The 20,366-nt window shown below is 36.1% G+C and overlaps 2 protein-coding genes across 3 annotated transcripts; both read right to left on the reverse strand.

Moving 5' to 3' along the window:
• Window positions 1–6,241: 6,241 nt before the first annotated feature.
• Window positions 6,242–14,346, reverse strand: LOC147276821 (SWIB complex BAF60b domain-containing protein). Of its 2 annotated transcripts, none has more exons than XM_086255288.1 (9): window positions 13,807–14,346; window positions 11,984–12,095; window positions 11,687–11,861; window positions 9,931–10,087; window positions 9,295–9,409; window positions 9,048–9,219; window positions 8,268–8,321; window positions 7,836–8,011; window positions 6,242–6,599 (listed from the first exon to the last, which is right to left on the reverse strand). In XM_086255288.1, exons 1-9 carry the CDS (start codon window positions 14,157–14,159, stop codon window positions 6,459–6,461), a joined length of 1,455 nt encoding a protein of 484 aa, XP_086111414.1. In that variant the 5' UTR covers window positions 14,160–14,346; the 3' UTR covers window positions 6,242–6,458. The 2 variants fall into 2 exon arrangements, with proteins under 2 accessions (XP_086111414.1, XP_086111413.1); XM_086255287.1 differs by having other exon boundaries at window positions 6,256–6,599; window positions 8,268–8,324; window positions 13,807–14,344.
• Window positions 14,347–16,682: 2,336 nt separating this feature from the next.
• OTP51 (endonuclease) lies at window positions 16,683–19,604 on the reverse strand. The gene is made up of 2 exons (XM_086254170.1): window positions 18,936–19,604; window positions 16,683–18,759 (listed from the first exon to the last, which is right to left on the reverse strand). The coding sequence occupies exons 1-2, from the start codon at window positions 19,554–19,556 to the stop codon at window positions 16,882–16,884; spliced, it is 2,499 nt and encodes an 832-aa protein (XP_086110296.1). The 5' UTR covers window positions 19,557–19,604; the 3' UTR covers window positions 16,683–16,881.
• Window positions 19,605–20,366: the final 762 nt, after the last annotated feature.

A 20,366-nucleotide genomic window follows, 5' to 3' on the forward strand; every position in this document is an offset into this window, starting at 1 on the left:
AAACGAATCCTTATTTAAAATGCTATAGCTTCTGAAGAAGACACGAGAGCATCTTTCACGTGATGACAAGCTCATGTTCATGGCATTTCTGTGAGACCTCCTCATGAGGGTATCTTTAATTTCGGCATTCATGGGTCCCTCTACATGTCAAATATGGAATCTTTTTTAGATATCAAATTTTACAGTTTTTGGCAACTTTGTGAGGCTGTTTTTGTCATCTAGGGTTTGGTGTGTCTTTGTCTACTTTTAAGGAGTAGTTGTTGAATGGCATTATTATCATTGTTCTTGCTTGCTAGCTTCTTGCCAGAATTCCACTTATTGGGCCCTTCTCATGTCTTCTCCAACTACATCATCATTTTTTCCTCGATCTCCCCCTTATCTACTTAATTATTTATCTTCAAATTTCATCAACTCAGGAAGAAAAATGTGAACAACATTTAACCATAATTAATGTAGCACTACTATTAATTCTATATTAGATCCCATCATGTGTTATAATATTAACACCTTGAATGGAATAGTTAAAGTCTTAAATATGTGAGCGAAATTGTTCTAAAAAATAGCCATCGCATAACCATTTTAATTTCCTGGTGTGGAAAACAAAAATAAAGCTAACCCCTTGCAAGTGTTTTTATTTACGGGTGTGTTAAAATCAAAGCTAACCACGAGTTTGACGCATTGCCTCAGAATTATGTGGAAAAAATTTATTAATTACACAATAATAGATGCAATCTATTTTTTATTAGAGTTTGATACAGTGCGTGGGAGGTATAGAATAATCTATAACCCTTTTGATTAATCGAGGGCTCCATGTTATATATTGTTAGACTTTTACTCCCCCAATATTTATCATAGGTGTCTGAATGATACCTTTGTCTTATGAATTTAATTGCATAGAAAATGAGCTGTAAATAATTATGATATTTCGTCTGTTTTAACTTCCTCTCTTCATGGGCATGACATAATCGAACTATACAGTGTCAAAGTTATTAATTCATGATTTTCATGCTCACATGCACAACATGAGAATTTGGACCACAAAGAGTTAGCTAGAATATTCATTGTTCCTTTCCAATCACGAATTATTTTTAATGAAGAGAGATGCAGCGCATGCACTGTGAAAGTTGTTGTAATTAATTCAAATTAACTCAAGTACTGGAACACAATGAAAACAGGCAAATTAACCATGCTTGCATCCAAACCCCAAATACTTTTGAGTGCATGCACATCTACAGTTTATCTCAATCAACTTAGTAATAGTAATAGTAACTATTGCCTCATTTTAAGTTAATTGCAGCTGTCGCTATAGTTGAGATGTACGTGCACTGCCAATCGATTAGTTTGTTAAAAAAACAAGGCAAAAGTGCGCTTTTGGTCATATATTTTAACAAAAATTTAACTTCCATCTCGTTCTTTCAATTTTAGAAATTTCAGTCCACTATTTTCATTAAGTTTGTAATGGAGTCTATATTATTAATTAGATTTAAATAGTTGCCGAATATATGACGTGGCATGGATATTTTTGATATTTTAAATAATCCATGAGTATAATTCATTTAACTGAGTGACGTTATCCAATTATATTTGGACACATGTCTTTTTTTTTCTTAATTATTTAAGTTTTTGCCTTTTTTTTTCTTTAAATTGATTTTTTAGACTGTATTAATCATGAAATGTCTAAAATATTTATTAATATGTGTTGTCATGTCATGTTTACTTTTAAAAAATAAACTGAGTTAACAGTTTGGACCTAATTACAAACGTAATGAAAGTACGAGATTAAAATTGTCAAAATTGAAAAAATGGGGACCAAAGTGAAAGATTTCTTTAAAATACAGAGACTAAAAATGTACTTTAGGCAAAAAAACAAAGTGTCTAAACTTATGCATAAGAAAAAAAAAATATTAAACCCTTATCATTAACAAACCCTTGAAATAAACTAGAGATACTCACATTATTTGGTGAATAAAATATTACACCAGACAAATTATGTGTGGTAGAGTTTTATTTTTACTGGTTTGGATCCATTCTCTACGTTATTCATTTTGGACAAATAAATTGAATGTTATATTCACAAACCTATATGGTGGAAGTGTGGAACTAATTAATATTAGGGAAACTTAGAATTTAGTCTATTTTATAAGTATTTCTTAGATTAATACCAGTAGTAATTTAGATTTTTAATTAAGTTATTTTATTTTTCTTCTTTAATAGCTTTATGTTAGGTTTTAGCTCCATGATTTTGGGCTTCACCCAAAATCTCAGAGTTAAAACTTAACATGTAGCTTTTACAAAGCATACTCTACACCATAGGAAGGGAAATACCTTTCAAATCGAGGAAGAACTTTATTATAAATTAAAAAAAAATTTTTATAAATTATTATGTTTTAAAAAAAATTTTTTATAAATTTTAAAACACTCACGGTCTTTATCTAAAAATTTTTTTTTTAAAGAATCGATGTATAATTAACTCTTAATATTATTGATTGTGGACACGTGTCAGCAAGGCAATTTTTACAATACTTTTGCTTTTTTTAAAAGGGAAGTTTTGGGTCGAGACGGAAATAGATTCCTTCTTGACGTGAAAGGAAAGGCTTTTGAGGAGAGATGGTACAGCGTAGTAGCGTACGGTGCAAAACGTGGGAACTGTCGGAGGAGCGTGGCATGACGTGGCGAAATGATGGGTCGTGGGAATCAGTTGGTTCGCCGCATACGAACGATCAAGCGGCGGTGCTTTTTTCACATTCCCGAATAATGGTGGACCCCACAATCCACCCATCCATCAGAGACTTCACATCAGATTCTCTGTTCTGTCACCTTCCATAAATAAATAAATAAATTCCTAATTTTATTTTTGCTTGCTTGTTTTCCACTGTTCCTTTCCTGGGCTCTATCTGGGCCTCTCTGACCACCTCCAAATCACATTTTGCATCTTCTTCCAATAACCCTAATCCATAGACCCTGAGCCAAAGTGTGCCTTTCATAATTCTCCACTATATACATCAAGTACATGTGATTTGGGCATGTGCTTATGCTTCTTCTGAAATAGTATCTTCTTTTTCATCTTTTATGTAGAATATTCTACTTATAGCCAAGATAGTAGGGTCTGTTAAGCAATGCCGACGGTAGGTATCATGCATCTACAACACTACATATGCACTATATATCATCAGTTAAAAATATTAATTTTAAATTTTTAACCAATAAATAATCTAAAACATACTTAAAACACACTATACAAAACTTTAATCGACTTTAAAAATATTGATATTCAAGTAAAAAATCAAGAAAAAATAATTATAAATTTTATTTAATAACTCTTTTAAATACCAACTAAACTTTTTTGACTTTCTCTCTACAAAACTTACTTTTATAACCCTTTTTAGCGTAAAAGGACAATTATACCCTCATATACATACCAAAATTCAAAAAAAATTTCTCTTTCTTCTCTCCGTCCTCTCTTTGTATCTCATTCTTTCTGCACCACCAACGGCGCCGCCTCTAGCCAACCAGCCAGCTTGCTTTCGGCGGTGCCTTTTCTCCTTCTCTCTCCTCGCGCCAGCGGCGCCGCCAGCCAAACCCCTCTTTACCTCCATATCTTATCTTTTTCTATCTTTTTCTTCTCTTTTCTCTCTCCTTCCACCATTTTCTCTCTTTCTTCTCTATTCTCTCTCGAATTTGTTGGGAAATTGGGGGATGATTAAAATCAAAACTCAAACATCATTATTCAGTTCAGATCTAATGCCACAGGATTTGGAGCAAGCTGCTACAGACCAAAAATGCAAAGGGACGAATATGTGTAATTGGGTTTTGTGGGTTTTATTGTAAGAAATTTTGTTAAAAGGGAATGATAGGAGGAGCCAAGAAAGAAAGAAAGAAAGAAAGAAAGAAAGAAAGTTTCTTTCTTGTGTGTTTGGTTGGTGGTCTTGTTTTGGATGAAAGTTGGTTTGCTTTTGGGTTTCCAAGTCTGTTTTTGAAGAACCTAGAAACATGGTGCTATAGCACATGGTCGAATTTGTGGTCGACACATGGTCGAATTTGTGGAATTTGTGGTCGACACAAATCGACTTGTGGCAACCACAAATTCCACAAATTTGACAAAAAAAATGTGCAAGAAGAAAGTGCAGCAACGTGTGGAAATTTTTGTCGACACATGGTGGATTGTGGTGACATTTTCATATATAAAGGGGTATTTTTGTCTGAAAAAATGTAAAAGGGTCATTATTGTTAGTTTTGAGGCTAAGGGGTTAAAAAAGTTTAAGGTGTATTTAAAGGAGTTATTGAATAAAATTTCTAAAAAATAATCTATTGGTAACTGTAGATGCATATCCAATTGAAGCTATAGTAGCACTTCAATTGTAATTGTCAAGCGTTCAGAGTAACTGCTTCAGTTGTAGTTGTCGAGCGATTGGTAGCTACTCCGAGCGCTCAACAAGGTTCCCTGACACATGTGCCTAATGCGCATGGAAAATGTCATTATTGTTACGTTCTTTAGTTGTCCCTTCCTTTTGAGTAACAAATCAAACTCGCGTCATTTGAAGTAATTTCAAGAGTTTTGAATTATGCAAGAGTAATATTTTAGAAATAATTTTGTTTTGGAGTTTAAAGCTTAGTATTTAATTGCCTTTCCAATACAAATCTTAAATACTAAATCTTAATCATAAAACACACAGCCATAAAAGTATAAGGAGATTTCTGCAAAAATATAGTGAGACTTACCACACCCTTCTGCTGTTGTGCACCTGACACAGAACACAAAAAAATGGCATGCCCTAAAAAGAAGTTGAACTTTCTTAGGACCATTATGTAGGATATAGTGATTGCGCATTGTGATCCTCCATCATGAGAATGTGCCTAAAATAATGTCATTGATGGTACACTCCAATCGGAGCACACAAGTCTCACCATGAAGAGCTGCACTGCCACTCTACAACTGCAATTTGGTCCTTGCAAGGGAATTATCCTTTTTTCTTTTGTTTGGAATTGGCCTGAGAGCTGATTTAATCCATGGGGTTTCTCTGCAGAAAGATCCCAAAGCACTGCCTCAAGTCTCAAAATGTTGATGGCCTTCAAATTTTATATACCTTTAAATACTTATATACTATGTTAAATCCACTTTGAGGTTCTCTTTAACCTTCTCATATTAATTCAAATTTTAGAAAACTGAAGCATACAGACATTTGGTTCAGAAAACAAAACCAAAATACAAATTATATGGTACTCAATAATGACAAAAGAAGTTTGAAATGGGTTAAGTAATGTAGATGAAGGGGGTTGAGGGTCTCATTCTCATGATTCACTTCTAACCCCTAGAATCAAAGCCAGCTCTGAATGGACATACATAAGTTTTTCTGTTTTTCTAGGCTCCGAACCCATATATATATTTATATTCGGTGGGAGTTTGTAACTCTAGTAGGTAAGAGGAATTACCTCTACAATCAAGATCTCTTCCCTCAATATCGTTTGATCAAAAGAAAAAATGTGTATACATTCAGTTCACTGTTTAAAACTCTTATAGGAACAGTTTGGATCATGAGACTACATCCTATGAGTGTAAAAACATAACATAGTGTGTCAGGTGTACACAAGTTTTTTCTGCTCTTCTAGATGGATGCGAGCTCATGTTCCTAAATTATGGGCCAACTGCCCCATTAATTAATCAGGATCTAATGCTACCTTTTGTTCAACGAAGGGCCAGAGCCCCAACAATTAAAGAGGCCCAACCCCAATCACATTGGTGGAGTCTGGAGACACTTCGTAAAATCCCATTTGGAGTTTGATGATGAACATGAAGACCAAGGCATTAGTCAGGTGGCATAGCAATTGTATCTGGAATCTCTAAATTAATTGCCTTTTTACTTATAAATGCAATGGCATAGCCACTCGGCCACTTTAGTTATATATTACTTGACTTCCCACCCCATCCACATACATCCACAGACACTCAGACTATTCCACCTGCACCCATTAAATTTGGTTTTGTCATGCCACATTGATGTATATGTTATCCTAACCACACACACAGCACAGGAAGAAAGTCGGCTAAAAACAGTGTATGAAAGTTTGCCAAAGATTCAATTGGGCATGAAAGTTGCTGAACATTGTGGTTCCTCCAAGACAATAACAGGGACCAAAATTCCTTTCTGCACATCTTCAATTTCTACTTCTTATGCTGAGCTTTTGACCCAAAAATAAAAAATAAAGAATATTCTCATACGAAGCTGCCAAAACCTTTAAAAGAGAAAAGGGAAAAATGACAAAAAATATATATAGTGAGATAGAGAGAGCGAACTGGAAACATAAATAAAAGAAAGGTGAAAGAGACATTGGCAGCAAGAACAAATTTATCAAAATTTGTATTTCCATTTCCTGAAAATGTTAGGAGCATGAAAACTACAAAACTACCGAGAGGATAATGACTTGTGCAAAAATGCCCTCTTCAGTTGGGCTCAAAAAATTTACAATTCAGCATCTTTCTGTCCTGTCTTGATGAAATGAGCAGTCAGAAGCTTTGACACTGAGAAACCATTGAAGGAGTCGACCTCAAAAAGTTCTTTTAGTTTATCATCACAAATGATTCTCCTCTTATCAGATGGATCCTTCAGGGGGGAAAACAGCCACAAAACCATGTGTGAAATTAAAAAGTCACACCAAGATCTAGTGGGATCTTAAAGAAAATACAATACAGTAGAGAACAATCACTAAAGTATCTGTATCACAAACTAAAAATGTTGCATCAGATTTTTCTAGCCTATTTTACTTCAAGGAACTGCTAAAGAGGTATAGTCAATGACACCAACTCTACCTATGAGTCCCTGTTGCTTTAGTTTAGATTTTAGATTTTAGAAATACATAAAGGGAACCATAAGGAAATCAGCAGTAGGAAAAAAGTTGACGAGTCCTATCATGGTCTGAAAGTGTGTTGGACCACCAACATTTAGCAGACAGACCCAATGGCTAACAGCTTTGCGCAGGATCCATTTTGGATTTCAAGATCTGGAGTGGAACATGACACTTATGTTTGACCAAATAGAGATAAGATATGATGATATCCTTGTACAAACAGTAATATAATTATGAGACAAGACCATCTATCATAGGAAAAGGGAAATTTTACCACAATATGAACAAATGGATACATGAATTTTAAGGTTTGACATCCATGGAGTAAAAAAATCCAAGAATGGGGCAGATCGAGGGTTATATGCGTCATTAAGCTCAACATTCTTCGAATTAGCGAAATTCATACTTTCATTCACCAGAACCCACTAGCCTTACATTACATGTCAACTCTCTCCCCTTAAACCCTTAAACTTTAGTCTTTCAAAATCTTTTTACTGATTATGCAATGACTGTCTCTGTGCCAAACACAATAACTCATGAGCTATAGTTCATGAACAGAGTTACAAGATTTATGTTTGAAAAATAAAGATAGGTTACAGAGGGGTAAGCTAGCGTACACAATTAACACACGATGTCAATTTGTTATTAAAGATTAACTATTTTCTAGATGTAAAGTCTATAGTGTAATGCATACTCAAGCTGGACCTCATGTTGTATAATCTTTAATTTATCAAGCAATCAATAGCAGGAAAATTGAGCTCAACATTTTTGGCGTCATGAACTCAAGGGAGCAAAATAAGACATTTGTGTCCTTGAAATTTTTTGACTACCATTTTATTTCATTTGGGTAGAGGTTCATTTGCTCACCAATTGGGATTTTCAAATATAAGATGTGGAGATCATATTCCAAGTGAGTTTAAAAAGAAAAAATGAAAATTATTAGATAGCATGATCTTATGAGATCCTAGGTTTGACCAAGAACATTGTCGTACCTGCAGATCATTTTGTTTTATGTACTCCCACATTCTCTTTACAGCATCAGCCCGTGATAGCATGCTTTCACCGGTACCAAGGAATTTCACAAGAGCATCTGAAAGTGGAAGGGGAGAAAGAAGACCAGAACCTCCTTTCTTCAGCCGTTTTTCGTCTTGCTGTGGGTCATCTGAATCTGGATAGTGAAATTTATGCCAAGACTATGTTATTGAAACAAGTTCATAACTGAAAATTGACATCGTGTGTTAATTGTGTACGCTAGCTTACCCCTCTGTAACCTATCTTTATTTTTCAAACATAAATCTTGTAATATGTTATGGCACCAGATGTGTTATGCCAATACCAAGCATGCAGGATGTGGTATGGATACACATTAACTTTGCTATCTAACAAAGTTTGATAAGCTGAAGATCTGAAGTTATTTATCTCACCTTCTTCTCGCTCTTGCTTAAACTGCTCCTCCTTTTTTGAAGCATTGTCTGGAGCTGCTACATTACAAGTAATACAACTTATTCAACAAAAGAGATTAGAACTTCTGTGACAGCATAACTTAAATGGTATACACTTCTGATGACCAAGTACCGATTCGGAATTCTTCCTTGAGAAAATTGATCACCTTAATCACTTGACATATAAACTAACTGAAAGCAGCTCTATGTAGATAGAGGGACACTTCAAAACATGTTCAGTACTCATGTTGGAGGGTCGGTCTAGGTGAAATGAATGGAACACTCTTGCCATGTTCCATCCAACATATGTTATGGAGAACAAGCACAATACCTAAGTAACTCATTCCTTTCTGCTGACCTATCATCTTTTCTTAGTGAGGGACGCTCAAAACTTAACAGTCTCTTTATCAGCATTCCAGCATTTTACATAATGCATATTATTGAAGATATATGATTCTTCCTTTCATTTATTATTCATCAAGAATCTACTTTGTTGAGTGCCAAGTTGCACATGATCACTGATAGCCAGGATTTCAAACTAGGAGCACAAGTAATGATGAGCATAACTAGATGAAGACTTCTAAGAGCATATGCATCTTATGTGCAAAAAAAAAAAAAGCTAATACAAAATACAAAATGTACATAAAAAGTGAAACTAAATTACTGATAAACACAACAATAAAATTACTAAAAAAATATATATGGTTGGACAATTAAGCATATGTTCATATATCAAAACTACTAGCTTCTTCTACCATGTACCTTCTTCATTTAAGGGCCATATGTGCTTGGACAGAACTTTATTCATTTGAAACATATCAATTGACTCAACATCAAAAAGGGTACGCAATGACTCATCACATATTATGCTTCGTTTATTCTTTGGATCTTGCAAATTGTTCTCCCGGATATAATTCCAAAGCTTCTTGACAACCTAGGAATGAAAAAAAAGATGGGTGAGGAATAAGTTTTGAAATAATAATTTAAGCAATTATACTTTGAATAATACCTCTGTTCTGGCCAATTCTGACACTCCAGTGAATTTTTGAAGTTCTGGAGAAAGGCTACATAATTTGGTAAAGCCACCTCCCTTTTTCTTGACATCTTTATCCACTTTAGAAGACCTACTTGATAAGACACTGAATGAGAAAAAATAAACACCAGCCACCTGTGAACCAGTCAACCAGGGATATATCACCCCAACAGCCATAGATGGTCATATGAACACAGAATAGGTTGCAATGCTAATGTACCCCACTACATATCCATAATAGAAATGAACAGTAAAGCAGCATTTTCAATATTTTTGTTTTGGGGATATGGGACAAGTCAGGAGAAATTCAAACTAGCACAAGTAATAATTGTACAGATATATTCTTCTGAGCATGCCAGTAAGATGATTAGTGAACTCATTGTTTGGATATAGAAATTACAGTTTTGAATCTCCAGGAGGAACTATGTATGTTTGCCGTGTTATGTAAATTAATAAGATATATGATAACTAAATCTCTACAAGTACTTCAAGTTAAAAGACCAAACTTTCAAATTTTGAATATGCATAATAGATAAAATAAATTAATGAAAACAAGTCAACGTCAACAAAAAACAACACAAAAGGATAGGACATGAGATTAAAGAAACTAACCTTCTTTTCTTGTTTTCTTTTCGAGTACTACGTTTTTCTTCCTCCTCTTCTGCTTCTTCCTCTGCCTCTTCTTCCTCTTGTTCCTCTACTATACTTACATCTCCTTCAGAGACAGAATGATCACTTTCTTCCCCTTTCTTCTTTTGCTTTATATGTTCTGAATTTTCATCATGCTATGGTGTTAAAATCTCAAACAACTATTATACCATGCAACTTAAGGGTAACACTATAAAAGGTAAATGATGAAGAGCATTATAATATACCACTAAATGAAATACGGCAAAGGTTCAACTTGGAAGCCTTTTCTTTTTTTGGTGGCAGATGAAGTAATATCCCATGGTAATTGCACATACTTAATAAAGATAACTTTATGAGCCAGGATATCAGTATTATACCCCAGCTACAAAAGGTTAGAAAAGATAAAAAGAATCATGCTTCAAAGAAAAAATAATAAAACACAAAACACAAAACACAAAAACATTAATTTCTCGATGTTTTATAGCCAAGTGTTATTTTTGTTATATTTATTACTTTATTTTCCCAAAACTATCACTCATTAATTTCCATTTTTCCCTGACTAGATAAACCAAGAAAATTAATTCAAGAGAGAACCACTAATGGCGCTTTATAACTGAGGCTTATATTGTGAAAGGACCAAATCTGAAGAAAGATTAGCTGCTTCCAGGTTATACTTTGAAACCTAGTAGAAAATAAACATGCCACAGTGTTCCCAAACTGCCACCAAGGATAAAACATGCCACATGAGGGTCCATCTACTAAAGATATCACTTGTGTTGCAACTATCTTTTTCTGGGAGAAAAAAAAAATTAAAAAAATTTCTCTGGATGCTTAGCAAGAATATTGTATTGTGCAATCTTAACAATTATTTCATTTATAAGTTAAATTGTCCTTAAATTTTGAACCATTGCATGGTAAAATACAACTGTGCCTCTGCCGAGTAACTGTAATTGGAGATGTGTTTGACAGTGTGCACAAAAAACCAATATAATAAATAAACATGTGGATCCAGAAACGAGAAAGAACCAAAAATAACCAAAAACAGTTCTGGACTTCTATATCATTGAAGCTCCACAAATGTGTCTGTCAAGAACAATTCCGGTCATGACTTTGGGCTTTGGGTTCTTCGGAGTTTAGGGACATACCCTTTTCTGCTATACTGACAGATTGGAGAGCAGCTGTGTGTTAACTTTAAATTGTGGTTGTGGTTGTCTAGCAACAGTTTTGAGCTCCTATAATCAGTTTTCTTGATGTACTGTTGGTAATGTATAAAATAGGAGAGTGAAATCACTGATAGACTGGAGCATAAACGTTTGTAACATTATCTGTCCTCGGTGACTTATTAGTAGAAAATAGTGTATTTATAAGAATATCCTTTCTTTATTTTCATTGAGTGCACCTTGAAGGTTAGTGGTGTTGAAATGCATGCCAAGCAGCACCACATATGTAGACACTTAGGGGGGTGTATTGTATTGTCTATGGACTTTGGTAGAATTTAAATGACTTTTGTGGACTTAAAAAGTTTAGGTGTATTCAATATAGACTTTTAGAGCCATATTCATCAAACTAAGAGTAACAAACAAAATTGAACCTAAGTATATGCTTGAGCACAAATCCGTGTGAAAAATCAACGCGTTGAGGTACTAAGGTAATATAAACAGGTTAACATCATAAACAAAGACAATATAGTCACAAATAAGTGTCATCAGAAGGGTGAGGAAAAGAATTCTGGACGTACCATCTTCTTCGCTTAGCGGCCATATATGCTTGGACAGGACTTTATTCATTTGAAACATATTAATAGAATTAACACGAAAAAGGGCATGTAGAGATTCATCACATTTTATATTCCGCCTATTCTTTGGGTCCTGCAAATCCTTTTCCCGGATATAAGCCCAAATTCTCTTCACCACCTAAGAATGGACGGAGAATAAGTATCACATCTTGGTTCCAAAATCTCTGTTGGTCCGTCCAAAACAAGGATGCAATGAAAAGTAAAACAATAGAAAATTTGCAAAAACTTAATAAATTATACCTCTGTTCTAGCCATTATGGGCTCTCCAACAAATTCTTGAAGCTGTGGAGACAAGCTACATAGTTTTGTGAAGCCACCTCTTTTCGCAACTCCTTTATCCACCTTATTTGACCTATTTGGCAATATAAAATAACTCAGAAAAGTCCAATAGCAGAAACTTGGACGCCCAGCATAATACATATGTTCAAAACAACATACATCATATACTTGTATATTGATGGTAAAAGTAATAATTTTTATTCATTAGAAATGGTAAAGGTAACCAATCACATAAAAATGAGAATCTAATATATCTGAGAGGTAGAAAAATAATACCAAAACTAGTAAAACATAAAACAAATGCAAGATAAAAGAAGCCATATTTTGAAACTTATAATCCAATGAAAAGATAAGAATTCATTGTTTAACTTCTAAAGGTTATTACTTTCTTTTGTGGGTCTGATTGTATCATGTAGGAAAAAGAGAATGAACTTAACAACAAATACACAGAAATTCATTCTTTTAAAATCAATTTGTTGAGCCAAGAAAGAAACCCTTGTTCCCAAAGTAATCAGAGATATGGGCTTGCTCTCTGAGAAATTCCACCAACATATTAGACGATTATTTTATAGGTGAATGCAACTAAACTGTACTTAAAGCTTTCTCAATGAATACATTTTCGTCCAAATAATAAGAGAGGTTTGTTGGTTGTGCTTGTGCAGATGAATGTTGTCAATGTAGTACTAGCCTCAAGCATAAAGCACAATATCCTAGATTCGTCAAAGTAGTCTTCAAGGGGAATCCCTTACGATGGATAAGTTGGACTTTAAGGGCCATATCTCCATCCACAGTGTCACTTTTATTTAATGGTAACTAAGTGTGTATCTCTTAAAGGAAGCCACAGAACCTGAACTGACAGCAGTGTCATTTCCATTTCATTGTCTGTGAGTACACTTCCATATATGTTTGTTCAATATACAGTGACTTCTCATTTACTCCCCCATTAAAGTCTAGATATCCAAGGTTTAAGAATGGTATACTCTGAAGTTTTAAGGAGCCTTTTCAGTTTCAGAATGAGACAACAAGACAGACTGCTGTCGATTTGCAACCAGTGCTGAAAAACTCAGAATTTGATAATCTGATGAGCAATGAGATTTAAGATGATGCCCCACATCCAATATTCTTTACTCAGGGTGACATCCATTTTTTAAGTGCTACTTTTAGAAGAAAATTTTGAAAAATAACTTCATATGAGAAGTAACTTTGGAAGAAAAAAAAAAAGCATTTAAAAACAAAACTAGTGGACAAACATAGACATCAAACTATGATATGTTCACATGAAACTGTAATGCAATCTTGATATGGATTATGAAACCAACCATTTCATTCAACTTATGAAAAAAATAAAAAATGAATAAGCAATCACGAATAATGTTGATATAGTTTAAGACCAAAAAATAATTCAACTTTCAACACAATTCAACCAACCAAGTGATAAGGCAATGAAAATGCAATAAAAACTACAACTGGATGCACACAATTGATAGAAACATCAGTTAAGTGTTCAAATTTACTTCTTGCTACTACTCCAAAACCCCAATTGATTATTGACTATCTTTTCTTTCATCAATAAAAAAATAAAATAGCAAAAGAAGGCACTTTCTCATTACGTGGGACCCAATAAATCCGAAAGAAAAATACCACTTTGGGTAATTCGTTTTCTCATAAGCCCAAAACATCTATTTCTTTCCTACCAACTAAAAACATTTTCCCAGCAACCAAACACTAATCAAAGAAACCCAAATGCAACTAAAAAAGAAATAAGATTTAAAAAAATAACTCACGCTTTTCTCCTTCTACTTTTGCCTGCATTCTCTTCCTCTTCCTCTTCCTCTTCTTCATCTTTAACGTCGTCGTTTGCTTCTACCTCAAGCTCAGCGTCTTCCGCTACATTCTCTGAACCTTCACCGACCTCCTCCTCCTCCTCTTCTTTTTGTTCTTCTTCATCTTGGGGTTTGGCCACGTGGCTCTCGAGGTAAATGTCGATTTGGTCCCTGATAAACGCTTTTCGGTCCGACAGATCGACCCCGAAATCCTTCTCGAGCTGCCGGCGGACGCTGCCGGCGGTGGCCGTGTCCAGGTCCGAAGTGCTGAGGATTTCCTGGAGCCGGGTCAGGAGGTCCGAGTCCGATACCATTTTCGATATTTCGCGGGCTGTAATTTCCTATATTTTGGGGTGATTGAGTTTGAGAGGCGTTTCGGGCGAGAGAGAGAGAGAGAGAGAGAGAGGGAGAAGCGAAACTGCTTATTGGAAACGGAGTCTCATGCAAGTGAAGAAGAAATGGGAGAAGGAACAAAACTGGTAGTGGTGGCGTGTGGACGGGTGGAGGGCATTTCTGGAATTAAAAGTTTTATCTTGGCTGGTGATTGAGAAATTATTCTGTATAACTATTCATTATATTGACACGTGTTATAATCATTTTATTTGTTATATATAATATGATTGAATGTTATTAATAATATATTCTACTAATATAAACACGTCGTCCAATAATACTCTTATACGTTTAATTGATTATACCATATAGCGGTATATCGATTAAACCCTATAATTTTTTCGGTAACTGGACTGGTCTAAAGTCTGAAACACTCTGTGTTTACAACTAGGCAGTTTTCGTTACTCTGGTTGTACTCTTTAAAACTTTATTGGGTGATGGGTGGTTCTACTTAGACCCTAAATTTGCTCCATACCTAATTCTTTTCTTTCTAAATTACAATTTTATCCTTTCAACAACTTTTTATTCTCATTTTACTTTCGTAGTGATTTAAAAAAAAAAAAAAAAAAAGGCAACCTAATATTGTGAGTGCCCATTCAATCTCTTAAAGTTTCTGGTTAGCCACAAGATGTTTGTCATTTTGCCATAGGTTGCCCAAGAATAAGAAAGTACTTAAATCATGATGGAGATGTAGTGTTAGTAATTTATCAATGTTATAATATATTTATGAATATTATATTTTAAAAATATAAATTCATCGTATAATCATATTATAATATGTAAATTAATAATTTTCCGTGACAAAAATTTTTTGTGTAGATAGCGGTGCCTTATTAGGCTTTTTATAACAACTTCACCACACTTCACTTGGAATAGGGTTGCATGACTTTTGAAGCTCATAAAAAGATAAACAGATTGGTGCCAATATTGCGGCCAACGATGAGCAGAGTTTGCCAAAACAATTGAAAATTGTTGAAAGTTTTGAATCTTTTTTCGCTCAGTTTTCTTTGAATGATGCTCGGTTAGGAAGATAGAGGATATGTAATAGACAACTGACGGCAATTCTAACGCCACTTGTCTTGTGTCGGTACTGGCCAAAAACATTTGTTCTAGCTATGTCAATTCACATGAAAAAACAAGTTATGTGTGGATGGTGGTAGCCTGGTAGGGAAGGAAAGGAGGAAGATGAAGGTTTTTTTTTTTTTTTTTATCTCTAAATTTATGTTCCAATTCTTTTAAAAGGGCAAAAAGGGATTACAATAGTTTCAAAAAAACTGGGAGAATATTGGTTGTCCAAGAAAATGGGGGTATAATGAGCAAATTTGGGTGGCTACAAGTCATGATTCATTCCCTCATCATGCATAAGGTCTTCTCTAATAAGGAGAGAAAAAAAAGGTCCCTAGGTCATGTTTTGGGTGGGTAAGACTAAGAGTTTGTTTTAAGATTAGTAATAAGGTGGGTGTGAAGAATGTGTTTACAATTTATGAAAAGATTATTTTGCCCTTAAAGAAAAAATATTTTTTTGCCATTAAAATGGTGACGAAAACAAATGCAAAATAGAATCACCTTTGGAGCTGCCGCAATGAAGCCTTTGCTCTTTTGGACTGTCTTGCCCTTGTAATTGTGAGTTTTGGACATGCCCAAAATATGGATAACCCAAGCCGACTCCTAAAGAAAACACGAAGAAATTAGACCTTACCAAAGAGGCAAAATCCATTACTCCAAAAAGAATACTGCAACTTTCAGAGCCTAAGGCCCTAAATGAATCCAAGCGGATCTTTCTTTCCTTTTCTTTTTTTTGTTCACATCAACTCAATCAAACTTGGATGACATAACCAATTAGTTAGTAGTCTAGAGTGTTGGAAGAGGTCATGAGTTCTCCCCCTCCCTCAAATAAAAATAAAAAAATTAGACGCCATAATTTTACAAATTGTTGAAAGTTAAGCCCAAAACGAAAGCCAACTCCCTGTATAAAAGAAATTAATTGTATAACATGAACTGGCTGGTGGCAACCAAAACTCCAAAAAGCCAAATGGACTTCATATTTCTCTAAAGTTGAAGGACAAGCTGACCCTACAGACTCAAGGAATTGGGAAAGGCATGTCCAAAGCTACAGATAAGTATATACTTGCATAGATGATGTAACGTACTTAACCATTGAAAGAATCAGATTCAAGGCAAATCTGGAAAAGGTTGACAAACATTATCCGAAAATCAACTGAAACCGAAGAGAAAGCCAAGTTTGTAAGATTTTGTACACTGAAATGACAGTATCTGTTGAGATCCTTCTGTTGAGCCAAGTTCATAAGAAAGGATCAATCCGTTGAGCCAAGAAAGAAGCTCATTCCCAAACTTAAGAGTTGTAAAAGATCCCAGCCTGTTTAGCAAGATAAGCAGTCACTATAATGGATGATCACATGAAAAGATTATGCAATTCTAGGACAGAAGGAACAACAGGAGATTGTTTATAAAAGAAAGGTTGTATTACAAAAATATCAAGACTCATCTACTCTTTGTGCATCAAGGTATATAAAACACTAGAAGCTGTCAAGTAAACGCTTGAATTGACTGACAAGTCTCCAAGTTCATTGAACCCAGTAATGAACCTCAGAATGGCTAATAATACACCACCTTATGGAAGCGCTACAAATTATTATCATCCTCAGAGTCATCAGAAGCATTCTCATCAGTATCAGACCCACTACCAAAGTTTATGCTTTTAGTTTCATCCATGCTGTTATCTGAGATTTGGCTACCTTTTAGATGTTTCAAGTCATCTAGAATATAAGGTTCTACTAATTTCCAGAACCAGGTAGAATTACTTCCCAGCAAACCTATCCAAAACACTCTCCCCTTCCTCTTCACCCTGCAATCCAGGGACCTTGCCTTCAAGGTTCTGACAATCTTCTCAACACCCTCCTCACTTCCCTTTACCTTCAACAATATGTCTCCTGATGGAGTCCTGTGGCCCCCATACATATACCAGTATGCAAGAACACATGGTGACAGCCATCTATGGATTAGCTTTGGAATCATCTGTCGGCCTTTAGGCCAAAACTGGTCCGCATAGAAACCAAAATAAGAATGTGAGATGGTTGAAAATTTATACGGTATGTCCTCAGTACTCTCACCGGGCTTGCAAGAAGGATGTAGCCACTCATGGTATTGATCGTATATATGTCTCCTTAAAAGAGGATGTGTGCAAGAATTCTCACTGAACTCAAACCGGATCATGTGATTCTTCATGTCTTCATCTGATTCAATCTGCAAACCACCCAACAGCAGACCTACTAAAATCTCCCGTTGTTCTTTGCTCAGCTTCAGGCTTACAGGTCTCTTAACCACTTTCCTGCTTAAGCTTAAGAAATGGTCAACCTTATCCATCAGTGGGTCTTCAACATCATATTTCTTCTGGCACATCAGATCATATATTTTTTCCGCCTTGACATAATCTCCAGCTGATAGGTATCCGCTTAATATGGTGTTGCAAGACCGAGCGTTAATACCGATTGACCCATTACTCTGCATTTGGTTGAAGATCTCCTCCGCTTTATCAATATTACCAACTTTCACCAAAGAATCCAAGTATATACAGCAAATCGTACGACTGGGTCGACATCTATCAAGGCACTGGGAAAAAGCTGATTCCAACTTCTCATGTATGTTTAAGTTGAAGTACATGTTCATTAGATCAATATATGATGGCATGAAAGGCTTCAAACCAGAGTTGATGAAATCTGTCATGAGGGATTCTGCAAGTTCAATTTCTTGAGCCCTACATAAGATCTCTATGACTTTATGATATGCCACAGCATTGGCTGAACCCAAATGCTCTTGCATCTCCCTGAATATCTCCAAAGATTTCATAGGTTCTCCGGCCTTTGCATAGGCTTCCATTTTATAAGCATACACCTGAGATGGGAGACCAACATCAAGACGGAGAAGTTTGAGCCAAGTATTTTCAGCTTCCTCCACATCACCCTCCTTTGAGCAAGCTCTCAAGATAGACACAAGCATTTCTCTACCCTCTTCAATTCCTGCTTGTTGCATCTCTTTCCTTAATGATGACATCCTCTCTTTATCTATAGTATCCTGATAGCTATGCAGCCAAAATAAGCCGCTATAAATATCCTTGTGTATCTCAAGTCCAGTTGTTACCAAATTATGGAAAATAAACTCAGCCTGTTTAAGGTAATGTTTCGAAGAGCTTCCTGGTTCGCTGACAATAGCTTTGAAGAGAGAATTGTGCAAGCTAAGTCGGGGCTGGTAACCCCCCAGCTGAATCATTCGGTTGTAAATGCTACACGCTTCCTCCAAGCAACCTTTAACCCGGGCACTAAGATATGCAACAACCAATATATGAAATGTAGATTCACTCGGGACTCGCCCCTGATTAATTATATCATCAAATATATCCCGACACTTTGAAAATTTTCGCTCTTTACCCATGTAATCTGCTAACTTGGTAGCAAGAGCAAAATCAAAACGATACCAATGTTGTTGCATCATCCATTTGTACACCTGCATACATTTTGAGAAACCCAAACTAAGTCTATCATATATCAATACAATCATTATTTTCTACAAGGGTCCATAGACATGCTAAGATCAGAGTCCAAGTGAAGCAAAAAATGCATATTGCAATTACCAACACAAAATTTCGCAACAGGGAAAGCTCATAGTGACCGAAAACTTACCCTAAACCCGGCATCATTCTCGCGAATTCGCATACAATGCACGGCGACGTACGTGGCATCCTCTTGCCTCATCCACTTCTTCTGCGCATTGAGTATCCGAATCAAAGTCCCGGCCTTGTGCGCCGGCAACTCCTTACAGAGCCACGCCAGCTTCGACCTCCGCCACTGCTCCGGCAGCTCCTCCAGCTCCTTCACCTCCAGCTTCGGCGCGGCCAGGTGCTTCAAGTCCGCGGAAGCGAAGCACTTTTCGAAGTTGAAAGCCTCGCTCTGCGCCACATTGCTGAAATCCCAATTCTCCTCCTCCGCCTGCGAGGCCTCGCTCGCAAGGTGTTTGACGAAAGTACTAGAAGCCGGGAGGGAGTGCAATCTTCGGGACCTGGAGGCGCAGAGCGGGAAACCCAAGAAGGGTTTCAAGAAGCGGCCATTGCGGTGGTGGTGGTGGGGGTGAGTGAGAGAGAGAGTGCGGGAGCGGAGGAGGGAGAGGGGAGAGAAGGAGCGCATAGGGAGGGGAGTAGGGTTAGGGTTTGAGTAGCAGAGAGTGGAGAGGAAGGAGAAGGAGGTGTGGGTTGTTAGAGTGCGAGTGGATGAGAGCGAGAGTTCTGGAGCTCTGCTCAGAAGCATGTCTGTAAATTCTGCTTCTGCCTTCAATTTTCAGCTTCAGCTGGATTTTGGTTTGAGAGGGTTTTTCTAATTACATGGGAAAATAAAGGGCTTTGATATGATATCAGGATGCTTGGGGCCCAATTTGTAGGGATACTTTCATGTTCAAGTGGCCCAAGTAAACTGACTGTGGGGATGGCCCATCCTAACCCAATTCACTTGTAGGCAATTCATAGGTGGACATAGGTGGGTTGAGAAAATTAGAGGTTCTAATTCATTGGTTGAGAAGATTTGCACCTAATTGTAACATTACGTGACAGTGTGATTAATCTATTTAAATTATAACACGTATATAATTTTAGGATATTTTTAAAGTTTAGAATTTTAGATATTAATGATTGTACATGTGTTATAATTTAAATATATTAGAACCGCCACGTGGTGTTATACTCACATAAAAAAACTTTCTCGGTTGAGTTGAGGAGGTAACTGACCTCTAATCTTGAAGCCGATAAAATTGTCAGTCCCCCTTTGAACCTTGGGGTGATCGGAATGCAGAGAGAGAGAGAGAGAGAGACAGGAAAAGAGGATAGGGGGTTGGTCGGGGTGAAGGGGGTGGTCAAGGAAGGTACGGCCAACGGTGGGTGGTAGGAAGGGAGGGGAGGGTGGGGTTTGGTTTGGTTTATTCCTCTTTTTTTTTTTTTAATTGTGTTAAAGTAAAAGTAAGATTTATAGTTTATAAAAAAATGTAGGGTACATTTAGCAGATGGTAAATTACATATAGCATTTTCAAAGTTTAAAATATAATTTGTCCAAATTAATTGTTTTGAT

Source organism: Dryas octopetala, chromosome 8, assembly GCF_963921425.1.
Source record: "Dryas octopetala chromosome 8, drDryOcto1.1, whole genome shotgun sequence".
Taxonomy (NCBI): domain Eukaryota; kingdom Viridiplantae; phylum Streptophyta; class Magnoliopsida; order Rosales; family Rosaceae; genus Dryas; species Dryas octopetala.